This window comes from Equus asinus, chromosome 2 (assembly GCF_041296235.1).
Source record: "Equus asinus isolate D_3611 breed Donkey chromosome 2, EquAss-T2T_v2, whole genome shotgun sequence".
Taxonomy (NCBI): Eukaryota; Metazoa; Chordata; class Mammalia; order Perissodactyla; family Equidae; genus Equus; species Equus asinus.
The window spans coordinates 84,186,437-84,201,322 of NC_091791.1; the positions used below are offsets into that span (position 1 = coordinate 84,186,437).

Consider the following 14,886-nt stretch of genomic DNA (forward strand, 5'->3'; position numbering starts at 1 on the left):
ACACTACTACTTACCTCACAAATCTTATTAAAAATAGTTTCAGGAGGAGTCTTACATAGGCACCCAGGAGGGTCCTTAACACTTAGCAGATGTACAAGGGACATTCAATCTCCCTCCCTCTCATAGGGTAGGCTGATGCTTGGATCTGCATGAAATGCTACGAGCTGTTTTTCTAATTCACTCAAACTTTTATCACTTAGTAAGAATTACCAGATGTCTAGTGGTTTTTGAAATTCTTCTGATTTAAACATGTTAATAATTAACATATCTCATTAATTACATTCCTATAACATCAACTGACATTTAGTTCATATACTAATTCCATGCTGCAAACGTGTGCCTTCTGAAAAGCCGGAGGTGCAAAATTCTCACGATGAAATGCAACTTTTCAATGCATATGTAAGCCAAACAACATTTTAAATAAAATATTTCATTATACTTTCTTAAAAAGTATTTAATCCCATGATTTATTTAGTGATCTTCAGTTTAATGAATTTAGCAGGTTAATACCCGGCTTGTTAACCATCAATTATCTTTATTAACATACTTTTTCTTGTTAAATACAAAATAAACCATTACAAACTATAGTCACAATCATCAGGAGTAGATCAAAGCCACTGAGCAAATAGACTAGCCATAAAAAAAAGTTTATTAAAAAAATAGACAACATATGTAAACATCTTTTTCAGTCACAAGGCTTCATAATACAGCACATCAGGCCCAGGCCTTCGGTCTCTGCAGTGGGAGCACCTCAATTGTTGACTAAGAGTAATCAGCTTAATTCATCTTTCAGTGAGCTATCAAGTCTACATGAAAATAAATACCCAGATTCTGCTAAGTATACGAATACACACAGAAAATTGCAAATGTACAAGTGATCTCAGCAAAAAATAACTGCAGTGACATGAGATTAAACCCTTATATCGCAATTATCTTCTTAATCTAGTTTCATTTCTAAATTCGTCATAAGGTAGAGTTGACTAAAATCAAGCTAAACAGGACAAGGAACGGAGTAGAGATGCACGCCCACCACTGCCCACCCCCCACGTGGTGTTTTGGTGGAAGCAAAAATATGAAGCAGCTGACCATAGTTACAAATGCGATAACATTTTGAGGAAACAAAGTCTCAATTACATAATTCAACCACCACCCAAGAGTGAAGCCAAATCATAGAATGGACTATAATACAACAAAATGTAGTAAATACCTGAGATTTTGCTGCAAGAAACACAAGACTGTTTTCCTCAGGGTGAAATGCACTCATGTGAATATAATCCTTTCTTGCCCTGCCCATCATCTGCTGGGGCATGCCTGCCAGGTGACTAAGATATTCCAAAATGGCCAAATAATATAATTTTCCTTTTTTTCTACCGTAGATGGATATTTTATCATGCCTGATTTAATTTTAACTGCTGACATTTCAGTTATCCAGTAATCCCTAGCAAGGTAAAATTTTAAATGAATATCAAGTAACGTTTGTAATTGAGCTTTTCGTTGCATGGGAAAATTTAAACATTTATTGACTGTTATCTGAACAAGCATAGTCCAGGGACAGAGGGCAGCATAACAGATTTAACAAAAGAAACCCAGGCAAATTTCCCGAACTCCTGGAGAGCCGTTTCTGTAGCTTAATAACTCAGTAGTCTATTTGTGTCACATATGTATGATTTATAAAAGTGACTTATAAATTAATTTTAAATCATTTAAAATCCTGATCTGCTATCCAAAGATTCATTTTATAAATCACTATCTGAAAATAATCTATAATATATTTGCCCTTTGCACCGTAGCAGCTTATCTCAACAGACGTCTAACATTTATCCACAACTAAATGAAATGTGAAATAACTACAAAATAGTTAAATTCTAACAGTACTGCTCTTTCTTGACTTGGCAGTGTTTCTCTCTAAGTGTATTTGGGATCATTAGGATAATTATACACTTAAATAGGGAAAAATAAAATTAAATGACATGAATGTTTACAATACACGATACATGTGTCAATTTTTTAAAATTCTAGTACAAAATGAAAAAGTTTTACCCTTCTGGATACCAAATAAGTGGCTCCTGAGGAAGGCATTTCTCCAGGAGGAGCCTATAGCTTAGCTTCTCTCAGGCTTATCTAGGAAGGTCTCAGTCAAACGTCAACGACTGATCTTTTAAAAATCTATTTTGGAGTTCTAATGGACAAAATGGCTCTAAGTTACATTCAATAAAACTTTTACGTTTCATTCAGTAAAATTTCCTCAAAGAGAGAAATATTGCATAATTTAGGTGAGATCTGGACATATTTATGCATTTAAGCCTACCACTGGGTTTAGGTAGTTAAAATAAGACTCTTCATCTATTCTAGTCATCAATTTTTTTTTATATAGACACCTTTACTTACTAATATCACATTATTCTTCTTGGCTTTTTGTTGCACAAATACAGAAAAAAAAAAGGAAGAAAGAGAAAGAAAATAGGAAAAGGAAGGCGGGGAACAAAACGGGCACTCGTTACAATCTCTGTGTGCACTAACAGACAAGGATATAAACGGAACCAACACAGCATGGGAATTGTGCTTAAGGTAACTCCACCCAGCATAGTTTTACATTGCTGCACATTTCTTGTCTTACACTTGTGTGTATTTCAAGTCAGTAGGTAAAAACCCAGTGGAAAAAACAACATAGACCGCTGACAGCAATCACGCACGTTTTGGGAGAAGTTAGACATCCATCGCTGTTTCAGTAACATGGCCACAGCTTTTGCAAACACAGCAGCATGAAACAATCCAAAGGTAGACACAGTGTTTTAATTTGTTCACCTTAAAAAAAAAGAAATGCTTGAATAACATAAGGCACTTAAGACAGAAATTCTTTCTCCAGTTCGTATATGGACGGCCGGCTCGTTCTGCTCCTCATCCTGCACAAGGGCACCGTGCAGTCCGTGCTCTGGCCTTCCACGTCGGCATCCAGGAGGGAAGGCACGTGGGTTTTAGTTCTCTCCTTGGCACCGAGGGGACAGTTATGGGTCCGTCCCGGACCACCCACCACAGGGTCAGGCTGTACGGGCTGAGACTGCGTCCTCTGTGGGAAGGCCTGCAGGGAATCTCGTCGGCTTCTCAGGGAGGCCGGGCGGGGCAGAGGCACAATATGGAGAGTTCTTTGCTTTTCAGGTGGGACCTCACTTGGCAGGTGACTGTGAGGACCGGAGGAGTGGGGCAGCCCCCAAACCCACTCAGGTGGCAGTTCAGAGGCTCCAGCGGTTGAGTTAAGAGGTGTACCAGCTAGTTGAGAAATCAAAGACAGTGTGCAATTAGAAACAGTGACTTCTAAAACAACGAGTATCAAGAAAAATCACTAGGATGACAGTTCAATTAGGTAATCACTATAAAGTGAGCTTCACAAAGAAACCTGAACACAAACCTTTTAAAACTGTTAGCATATAATGTTTGTTTATGAAAAAGTCCTGCGAGGTTGGAAAGAGCACTTCAACCTATGGAACCAGCGCTCAACCATCATCACAGTGCTCAGGCCAATGATCGTCAGGACTGGTTTATAAACAGGGTGGATTTCAAAACGGATTAGACTGGAATCAAGTTAAGACTTTTAAAAATGATGGTTAATATGATTAAACATCACCTTCAGATCATGATTCGAAAAAATTAATGAAAATAAGAAAGCAGTAGATTTTTACATGTTACTGCTTCTCTGTTTTGTTCTGAAGAGCTGACTCACCACCACCCCAGCAAATCATTATTGGCTTATAATTAAGAGAAGAAGAATGGTTTCTTATGGGATCACTGTGCTAGGATTTCTTCTCATGCAATTATAAAAAACTAATACTTCATTGCATTACAAAAGAGTAATAGATTTATCTAAAGACAATAAACACTAATCTGAAAAAACTCATGTCTTGATATAGTCCTTAAAGGGGCAGAGGAAAAGATAAAGAAATCAGTTTCAGTTTTAATACACTTTATAGCCAACCCTAGCGTAACATTTTACAATCTAAAAAGCATTTTTCATAAACCTTATCTCACTTAACATTCATGACAGATACACGAAGTACAGTCACACGTCGCTTAACGATGGGGAGACACTCTGAGAAAGCGTCCTTAGGTGACTTCAGCATTGTGTGAACATCCTAGAGTGCACTTACACAAACGATGGCACAGCCTACTACACACCTAGGCGACGTGGTGCTAATCTTATGGGACCACCGTTGTATACACGGTCCACTGTTGACTGAAACGTCATTATGCGGCACATGACTGTAGTTGTAATTATCTTCATATACGAAAGAAATGAGAGTCAGTCCCTACACAGCACCTGGTGTGCTGTTTGACTTTTACACCTGCTAAACTAATCTCTACATAAACTGTGCAGCGAAGCGGGGTGACGTAGAAGAGAAGGTATGAGAGGGGAGGTTAGATGATCAGCTTCAGTTTCAGCTCTCCCACTAACTACTGGTTCAGATTTGGGGCAAATGACCTGTCTTCTCTACCATGAGGGGCTGGGGGCAGTTATTCTCCACATGCTCTTTCTGTTTCTATATGCTATGATATACTTACGTTACTGAAATTTAAACATGCTTTTCCCAGAATCCAAATGAGAGTTAAAGTCAAATAAAAGAGTAGGGTCACATTCGAAGATCTATGTGCACAGTGAACATGAATTGGTAACTGTAATCACTTGGAAAAGCCAAATTCAGATACCCATAGAATTTCACATTCGAATCTCTACAGCCGTGTTTTGTACTTTCACCCAACCAACGCAACCTACTTGGGGTCTGGAAAGCATTTCCATCAGACATGGTCCGTCTGTGACGGGATGCTCGTTCTTTTGAAGAAGCATAATATGGCATGTTCCCATGTGTCTGCTCTGGGAAGGGAGAGGACACGTTTTCCCACACACTGCGACTGGTCTCCAGTCTTGGCATGGAGGTTGGCTCACAACTACCTCCTCCAACGGCAGGGCAAAAATCTGGAGTGGGCATCTCAGGGTCACAAGTGATGTGCGTGCTGCCCTCGAAGGAATCTTCGCCGTCAGTCTGGAGCAAGCACTTTGTGGAGAGAGAGGGCATGGACAGAAGGCTCACGGCGCTTGACGGAGGCAGTGAGGGGGAGCTGCCAGCGCCCTCGCCCATGGACGGCAGCCTTGCGGGAGGGCTCGCACTGCTGCGGGACTTGGGCGCCCGCTGGAAGATGCCATCCCGTTTCTTCCTTTCTTCCCTGGGAAACAGGTCTTCAGCAGCCTGTGCTTTATTAAGCTCTCTGATATCCAGTCCCAGAGCCACTGAAGCCAACAGCACAGTGCAGTCGTACAAAGCAGACTCTGTTTTCTTTCTCTGGGAGGATCTGCTCAGACTGTCTGGGGGGGTCACCTGAGGCGTGCCGGCAGCAGGGCTGGGAGAGCTGACCTCCTCCCAGCTTTCAGGTTCCACTGGATTCTCTCTCTGGCCATCCTTCCAACGAGGTAGATCGACATAGGCTAGATTAGGTGATTTCATTTGCTTTGGTTTTCTGTGTTCTAAGCCATCAGGGGAAAGCTTTGGCTCTTCACAAGCACCTAAATAAAGGTATAAATACACACATGGTATTACCATTTTACAGCAAAAATCATTTAAACTATACTGTAAAATAAAGCTAAAAAAATCTAATAAATAAATATTCTAAATCAAAACACAGGGCGTGCTTTTCAGTTCAGCAAATGGTTCGTCCAGGAGGACGCGAAGGAAGGGGAGGGGGCGCTACGACTCGAGGTGCGCTGCAAGGGGCCCGCAAGCAAGCACCTGCTGCTTCCTATCCTTCAGGAGGTGGCTCCTCATCAGCAGGGAAAACAGAAATCATTGTAGAAACAAAGTCATCAAGATAGAGAAATGAGCACACATATAGATAGGCACTGTAATGTCAGACAAAATCCACCATTTTCTGCAGCTAAATAAATGTGTCCGGCCCCAGGATCTACAGCCCGTCTGTGTGTAAAGGAACTGCCATGCAACAGGTCAGGGGTTCTCAAGTGTGCTGCCTGGGCCAGCAGCACCTGCATCCCCAGAAACTTGTACAGATGCACATTTTTGGCCCACTCCATCTACGGCACCAGAAATTCTAGGGGTGGAGCCCAGCGGTCTGTGTTTTACTAAGGCTTTACTAAAGTCTGCGAGCCACTGCAATCGAGGAAGAGTCTCCAAAGAGGTTAGAGAGTGCCAAGGGGGAAAAAATTCTGCTAGCTGAAGAGGAAGCTAAAATTCTCATCCCTCAGGCGCTTAACAATGAATGAGCAAAACCGCAAACTCCTCCATCTGCTGTTCAAAGCAACACAGAGGGGAGCCTCCAGTTATTTCTCCACTGCTACACCCCACCGAAACTAAAACGCGCTTTCTAGTCTAGACAAGCCAGATGCCAGCGTTCCTCCTAACAGGCCCCTGCACTTCCCATCAGTGTCTTTTCCTCAGGGTGCCCTCTTCTTTCTCTCTCCGTCCTCCTTCCACCCTCTAACCCTGCTTCCCCAAGCCCCCTTTTCCCTCATAAAGGTCTCGCTCAAAAGACCACCTGACACTAACGCTGCCTAACACAGCCCATCTTCCCTGGTGCAAGCTCGGCTTCCTTTGAGGCCCCTGCAGCATCTCTCAGTTTCCCTCTTTGTTGCACTTTTAGGTCACAGGCACTGTGAGAACGCCTGCAGACGGACAGCTTCCTACAACGTTGACCTCTGTGTCTTCTGAATAGCGCCTTCAAGCAGGCACAAAAGCATTCTGATGAAATGAATGCACAGTCTATGTAACAAATAAAAATCATCAATCCATTCTTTAAAAAACAAAAAGAGGGGCTGGTCCCACGGCGGAGTGGTTAAGTTTGCACGCTCCGCTTTGGTGGCCCAGGGTTTCACTGGTTCAGATCCTGGGCGCAGACATGGCACCACTTGTCAGGCCACACTGAAGCGGCATCCCACATGACACAACTAGAAGGACCTACAACTAGAATACACAACTATGTACTAGGGGGCTTTGGGGTGAAGAATTAAAAAAAAAAGAAAATTGGTAACAGAGGTTAGCTCAGGTGCTAATCTTTAAAAAAAAAAAAGGAGGGAAGCTACTGAAAAGTAAAATCCATAGATTCAAATCTATTGAGGGTTTCCTAACGTGTGTCTGCCTGCACCTTTACTGGTCAGTAACAAACACATTTTCCCCTGAAGCGGTCATGGACTTACACACATCCATCATAATCTTTCTCTTCTCATGACCTATGACATGCATTTGTGGACCCCAAACCAAGGCAAACATAATCAGCGTCTGTATAGGATCAACTGTCCTTTAGGGTTCATTCAGGCATCTGACAGACAGACTGCTTGCCATGGCTTGGAGTCGACATTCTAGTTTGGGGGTGACAGAGAACACAAGCATTATGGGTGTCAATGTAGACAGGTAAGAATTTCAGGTAAGACCTGTGAATAAATTAAAATGGCTCACGAGATAGAGGGATGGGGTGGCATATGACTTCAGCTAAGGTGGTCAGGAAAGGCTTTCTGGAAACTCTTGAGCTGAGACATGAATGCTTAGAAGGATGGGCCACTCACATGGGCAGGGGGAGGGGCCCTTCAGGCAGGACAGACAAGTGTAAATCTTTGCTCACCAGCCCTTCAAGTAAACTACAGGGTTAATTAACTTAAGGAGACCGAGCTGAGTCAGTCAGATATATCCTTTTATCTCCCCAAATGTCCTTTGGAGGCGTTATGAATAGGATCAAAATATTCTAAGAAAGAGTAAAAGAATTTTTTGAAAAAGGCAGGAAGACTTCTTTGATTAATCCCTGTATCTGGACAGCCACAAATAATAAAAACTATGCTACAGAAATAACACTTTGATTACTACTACTTGTTCTTCATTAGTCCTCAAACTATGTTTAACAATAAATCATAGTTTGCAATATGAGAATCTCTTGCCTTTATAGGCAGGAGTCAGAACACAATAGCGAGCCTGACAATAGAAGGCATTTATCCAGGAGTTAGAGAACACCCGTGTTGTGTACACCCAAATGTATTTATGGAGATATTTACACTGAAACTACATCCTCATGACAATGCCGAAAAAAACTGAGCATGCGTAGTGAGCGATAAGGTGCTTGTAAAATTGAGCACAGCACCAACAATAAATTCAAGAAATTTACACTGTGTTTTGCTAAAACATCTTTAATTTGGCCACGGTATGAAAGGGCTGTCTTAAATTGTCAAATATGAAGACCAATTTTCCTTTCTTTGGTAATAACAATCCATGAAGTTTTTCAACAATTTCCATCTCTCTTCAACTTTTTAATATCTGAATATTGAATAGGAATACTGAATATTGAAACTAATTAGGATTCATTTAAATTAAACAGAGATTCCACATAACACTCTCCAAGCAGTGGTCTGCACAGTTGACCTGCTTGACAGGGTTGCACTGTCAAGAGGTGGTGATATGGCCAGGAACACCCCTTAATCGCAGCAGAATTTCAGGGTGTCTTTATTTTGATACTTACCATCTCCTATACCAAATTAATTTGGTTCTTTGTAATTAGTTATGATACAAATTCTTTTGGTACAGAACAGGAATTACAAATTTCCAATAAACACTGCGGAGCCTAATTACCTTCTGCCATAAAGACTTAGAGGACAAAATAACTTCGGAGCTGAGGCAAAGGAAGAAACAATGCTCCTGCTTGCTGACCTTCCTATGCTACTTGAACGACCACACGAGACTATTAAAGCAAAGCTTCTAGAACACTCAGATGCTACGTCTAACTCAAACATACTCTATTTCCTGAAGCACATTTACCTGGCTGGTCCACAAATAATGAAGCCAACGGCATGGTTTTCTGATTTTTTATTAAGATAGTTGACCAAGGACTGTTGCCATCTGAGAGAGGTCTTATTCTACAAGAGAAAGATGTTTATTTTGATATAATAGAACCACATGACACACAAATTAGGTTTTGGTGGACACAGGCCTATCGTATTTTTAAGGGAGCAGAGAGAACACATTCTGTGTTTTGAAGAGCTCACAAAGTACAAATAAAACCTTAAAATGAGACAGAAAATATATCACAGAATTTTTTCACAGCTTAACCAAATAATAATTAACTTAGTATGATAAACTCATCCTAGAAATTAAATTAATATTCAGTTATCTCTGTATTATTTGAATTGCTTTTTAAAAGTTAAGTCTGGCCAACGTGATTCTTTAAAAGGCACTGCTGTTTGTCACAGCACACGCTGGCACCCCACCAGGACCACACACGTACCTTTCTTTGCAATCAGTTCTTTCTTTCATTTGAATTGAACTTGGTCCCCATGTACAACCTTTTTTCTTGAAATTTCTTTTTACATCTTCAAATTCTTCTTGTCGACAGCCCGTGTTCCTTCCCCAAGTTTTATTGCTTTCATCTGAAGTCACTAAACAGACAGCATCACTCATTAACCAAGTAACAAAATCTTTTTAAGTTCAATGAATCAAAACAGTTGTAAAACTACATCACTCAAAACACGCAAACAAGGAAGAAAGGACTGCTTTCACCCTAGTGACGCAAACCGCTTTCTCGAATCATAAAAACAGCAAGGAAAGTGGAATAAATTAAAAGAAAAGATGCAAATTCAAGGTAAATTAGTAGCAAAGAGCTGATTTTTATCTGTTTCTTTAACATTCTGCGACAGTTAGGGCCTCATTTCATTTGGGAATAAAGGAGCCAAACTGAACATTTAACCTAAAACAAACTTAGTACCCTAATTTTTAACCAAATCAATTAAAGTTTTGACCCTAAGGAACAGAGGTGCATCTTTAAATTGTAATTTAAGCCCACTTTTCGTCGGTCATCCCAATTCTGCTCAGTCATCACAACAGTTTGGCTACAGTTACCTCAGAATCGGAAAGCATTTAATGGTTTCCCCAGGTCCTGCCTTCTCCGTCACCTCACAGCGAGGCTTACATTCATGTTTTACATCCACATTTTGCTGATACACATATAAATTATCCCTCCAGCCTTTAAGCGCACTTACGACTGATTTGGAAATCACTGGGGAAAATGGCTATCATTACTATACTTAGAAAAACAGTACTGTATCACACCAGATGTTCTAAAAATAATTTAAAACATTATGACACATCTACACAGTGGAATACTGAGTGGCCATAAAAATGAGGTACAGATGAAAACAATACACAATGTTTATATTATACGTATTATATAAAGTCAGCCACCTGTACGCACTGGTTCCACATCCGCGGATACAAGGGGCTGACTGAGGGACTTGGGGGGTTGTGTCCTGGAACTAATGCCCTTTGGATACCCAGGGACAACAAGTTCTTTAAAAATTAAGTGTTTATGGGCTGGCCCCATGGCTGAGTGGCTCCACTTTGGCGGCCCGGAGTTCACAGGTTTGGATCCCAGGTATGGACCTGCTCTGCTCATCAGCCATGCTGTGGAGGCATCCTCGTACAAAATAGAGGAGGTCTGGCACAGATGTTGGCTTACGGCTAATCTTCCTCAGGCAAGAAAAAAAGAGGAGGATTGGCAATGGATGTTGGCTCAGAGCAAATTTCCCTCAGCAAAAACCCAAAAATTAAAAAACTAAAATAAATTAAAAATTAAGTGTTTATGTATGTGTGTGTATATACACACATACACATGGAGGAGAAGTTTATAAATACAGATACCAAACTTTTATTAACGTGTTGTTACCTTTAATGGAGAGGATTACCTATATAAAGTGGGAAATTTAACTTCTTTATATCATTTTTTTCAGCTGGGGACATTAAGGGTGATGCTTGATTTGTTTTGTGTGTTTCAATATTTTCCACATCTAAAAATATACGCATATAGGCATACATATGTTTGAGCACATAAGTGTATACGTGTGTGTCTGACAATCTTGCAGAAGTTGTTCACTCTATGGAAAGAGTCTTACAGTAGAATCAGAGAGAAGTGGGTCAGGCATTCTCATTTCAATGGAGCAGCAGAGCAGGGCAGGAAAGCTCTGGGTTGGGGGATTCTGAGACCTGAGTGCAAGTCAACTACACAACTTAGCAGCCCACGGTCCCAGGGCTAGCCTCGCCCTCGGCTTTATGTCCTCATCTTCCTCCTCCCTTCCCTCTCTCCTCCCTCTCTTGATCTGCTCTTCTGTTTTCTCTTTCGTCACATTTATTGAACTGTCACTGTAAGAAGAGGCTGGGAGGGGAATGAGGAAGAGTCCACACTCTGGAGACTGTGTTTGAATCCAGCTTCACCACTTTGTAGCTACGGGGTAGGTCAAGTTTCACAACCTCTGTGCGCCTCATTCAGGGATCACAATAGCATCTGCTGCAGGAGGGTTTTTTTTGAGAATTAAATAGATTAACACACGGAAACCACTCAGAATGGCGCCCAGCACACAGCAAGTAGTCCGTGAGTACACAGTGTTGTGGTCACTGTGCCAGGGCCTGGGTCCCAAGGTCCCTGCCTCTATAGAGCTAATAGTTTGATATTGCCACCTGTCTTCACCCAGGGACCAGTCATGAACATCTGCAATCAGCAGAGCTTTCTCGGCTTTCGTCTGTTTGCTATGCAGATTGACAAGGAGGACAGGGTGGGCAGGGGAGGGTTATTGATATTTTCAGCTTGTATCAGCCATCTCTTTGGAAAATAAGTGCTCTAAGTTCACTATCCATTATGATACTCTGTTATGGGAAAATATGCCAACGATGTACGATGGCAGCAGGTTCCTGGAGTAACAGGAGGCCGTGTAACTGACTTTTCCACCAGTTGATTCCATTCGACAACAGAAAAAAGGTGAGCTCTGTCCTTGCTTTAAGACGTCAATCAGAAGACACAGCCTGAAACTTGAAATTCTCAGTTAGTGAATTCCATTATTTCTTATTCTCAATGAGAAGTATGCCCTAAATATGATGCCACGAAACAATACCAATCATTAAAGAAAGCCAGAGGAAGTTATAGTAAGAAAAAATAGTAAGAGAATATTTTGTGCAAATACCACATGGTGCTTCTTTTTTAGCAGACAGTGATTCTTTGCACGTGGATGGTAAAATATCCACGGTTTTATCCAAAGTCAAGATTATACTGTAAGGCCCTTTACTTTGGTATTCTTTAAACACTCTTTGGGGTAATCTCTTTTTTGCTCAGTTTCACAGAAATGATTCAATCTCTCTCAATACATATAATTATCCTTTCCTTCAGTTTCAGAGGGGTTTTTTTTTTTTTGGTCTCTTATGATGCTTTCGTATCAATTTTTCTCATTCAAGTTTACTCACGTTTCCCCATCTTTGGTCCAGAGTAAATGTGCCAGACCACATCTACAACTCACAGTGAAAAGCAGCCCACTCTTCTGAATCGGATGCACAAAAAGATATACCCTGCTCCACCTAAGAAAGGTAAAGCCTTCACAGCGAATACACGCTCATGCCACAAGGCAGACAACAATGACAGCCCCCACGGCCACAGAGAGCTTCACAGTAAGAATAAGGATAAAAATAATGATCAAAACTGCCAGCACACTCAGGAGCTCTCACCATGCGCCAGGCACGGTTCTAAGTGCTTTATATACATCTGACCCTTTTAAACCACTCTCGGCCCCAGTTGACAGAAACGGAATCTGAGGTGTGGCCAGGTTAAGGAGCTAGTCCAAAAGCACGTGCTGGCGGCCCAGAGCTGGGGTTCAGCCCCAGGCAGTGTGGCTCCGGAGGCCAGGCTCCTGACTGCCAAGCTATACTGAACTGTGAAAATGACAGGACATCTACGCAGGCTAGCAACCAGAGGAGACACGGAAACGAAGATGAGAGGAAGCTGTGGGGGAGCGCCTGGGGTCAGAAAGACGACGGACCAAGATTCAGATTAAAGGATGTGAAGGAACAGATCCTGCACACAGAGCTGGTCCTGTCTGGAATATCCGGATTTGAATGTTTCCATCTGCTACTTCAGAGAATGAATGCTGAGGACCCCGTCATCTGGGGGAAGTGGAGACGCTCCCTGAGCTGGTTCCATTTCAACCCTGCAGAGTTAGAATCTATCTGAAATCCCAAAGTATTCAATTTGAACTAGTACGAATCTTGGGCCTAGCCAGGCGTATCCAGGGACAACTTCCCCACTTCAATGAGGCTGGTCTTCCCAACTGAAGGATGTGAAGATAGGAGCCCCCACTCATTGCTGATGGGAATGTAAAATGGTACAGTCACTTCTGAAGACACTATGGAGGTTTCTTACAAAATCAAACATATTCTCACCATCCGATCCAGAAGTCACCCTCCTTGGTATTTATCCAAAGAAGATGAAAGCTTATGTCCACACAAAAACCTGTGCACGAATGTTTACAGGAGCTTTATTCAAAATTGCCAAAACTAAAACTTGGAAGCAACCAAGATGCCCTTCAGTAGATGAATGGATAAATAAACTGTGGCACATCCCGACAATGGAACATTATTCAGCACTAAAAAGAAACGAGCTATCAAGCCATGAAAGACATGGAGGAACCTTAAATGCACGTTACTAAGTGAAAGAAGCCAATCTGAAAAGGCTACGTACTATATGATTCCAACTATATGACATTTGGGAAGAGGCAAAACTATGCAGACAGTAAAAAGATCAGGGGTTGCCAGGGGTGAGGGGGGAACAGGCAGAGCACAGGGGAGGTAGGCCCGTGAAACTATTCTGGATGATACTATAATGGTGAATACACATCATTATACATCTGTGCAAACCCACAGAATGTACAACACCAAGAGTTAAGCCTAATGTAAACTACGGACTTTGGGTGATGATATGTCAATGTGGGTTCATCGATTCTAACAAATGTACCACTGTGGTGGAGGATGTTGATGTGGGGGCTGTGTGTGTGTGGGGGTGGCAGTATATGGGAAATCTCTGTACCTTCCTCTAAATCTTGCTGTGAATCTAAAACTGCTCTGAAAAAAAAAATTCTCAAATTATAAAAAAAAATATTATATTACATATATATTATATAGATATTATATATATATGAAGACAACAGGCAAAAGAGTAGAGGAACAGCTGGGCAAAAACAGAGGCATCATGCCTTCTGTCCCCCTGTCTTCACCAGAGCTGTGGGACAAGACTTGACACCCTTTTTGCTCCTTTAATTAAGCCCTTACTCTGTCTAGGCAAATGCAAGGTATAAATTGTGGCTTCATGACAAAGGCACCCTCAGAAAGACAAAGCAGTTATAATAAGATGATGGCACTTTAAGTTCTAAGATCATATGATGCATCTATTTATATTATTTCCCTGTAACTGTAGAGAGACTAGTGCCCTGGGAGCTTTAAAAAAAATCTGTGCCAGGGGGCTGGCCCTGTGGCCGAGTGGTTAAGTTTGCGCACTCTGCTGCAGGCAGCCCAGTGTTTTGTTGGTTCGAATCCCGGGCGCGGACATGGCACTGCTCATCAAGCCACGCTGAGGCAGCATCCCACATGCCACAACTAGAAGGACCCACAACAAAGAATATACAACTATGTACTGGGAGGCTTTGGGGAGAAAAAGGAAAAAAATAAAATCTTAAAAAATAAATCTGTGCTGGGGCTGGCCCGATGGTGGAGTGGTTAAGTTCCCACACTCCCCTTCAGCAGCCCAGGGTTTGCAGGTTCAGATCCTTGGTGTGGACTTATGCACTGCTCATCAAGCCATGCTGTGGCAGCATCCCACATACAAAATAGAGGAAGATTAACAATGGACGTTAGCTCAGGGCCAACCTTCCTCACACACACACACAAAAAAACAACAACAAAAAACCTATCTGTGCTGATGCCAAGGTTTTCATTATTAACAGGAAAAAAAAAATTGACTGTAGGCCTGATTAGAAAAAATATTCCTTTGGAATTTTTTTCTCCAAATAAAGATGGCAAGTAGCAAAGAATTAAGTTTAGTGGA

At 41.7% G+C, this 14,886-nt stretch overlaps 1 protein-coding gene across 2 annotated transcripts in view; it reads right to left on the minus strand.

Moving 5' to 3' along the window:
- Positions 1-631: 631 nt before the first annotated feature.
- MAP3K21 (mitogen-activated protein kinase kinase kinase 21) overlaps positions 632-14,886 on the minus strand; it is a 56,342-nt gene continuing 42,087 nt past the window's right edge. For both annotated transcript variants that reach the window (XM_014854586.3, XM_070492532.1), the window contains 4 exons: positions 9,262-9,412; positions 8,796-8,893; positions 4,766-5,551; positions 632-3,267 (listed from right to left, as the gene is read on the minus strand). In XM_014854586.3, the coding sequence (XP_014710072.3) occupies positions 2,843-3,267; positions 4,766-5,551; positions 8,796-8,893; positions 9,262-9,412 (1,460 nt within the window). In that variant the 3' untranslated portion in view covers positions 632-2,842. The remainder of the gene's footprint in view (positions 3,268-4,765; positions 5,552-8,795; positions 8,894-9,261; positions 9,413-14,886) is intronic.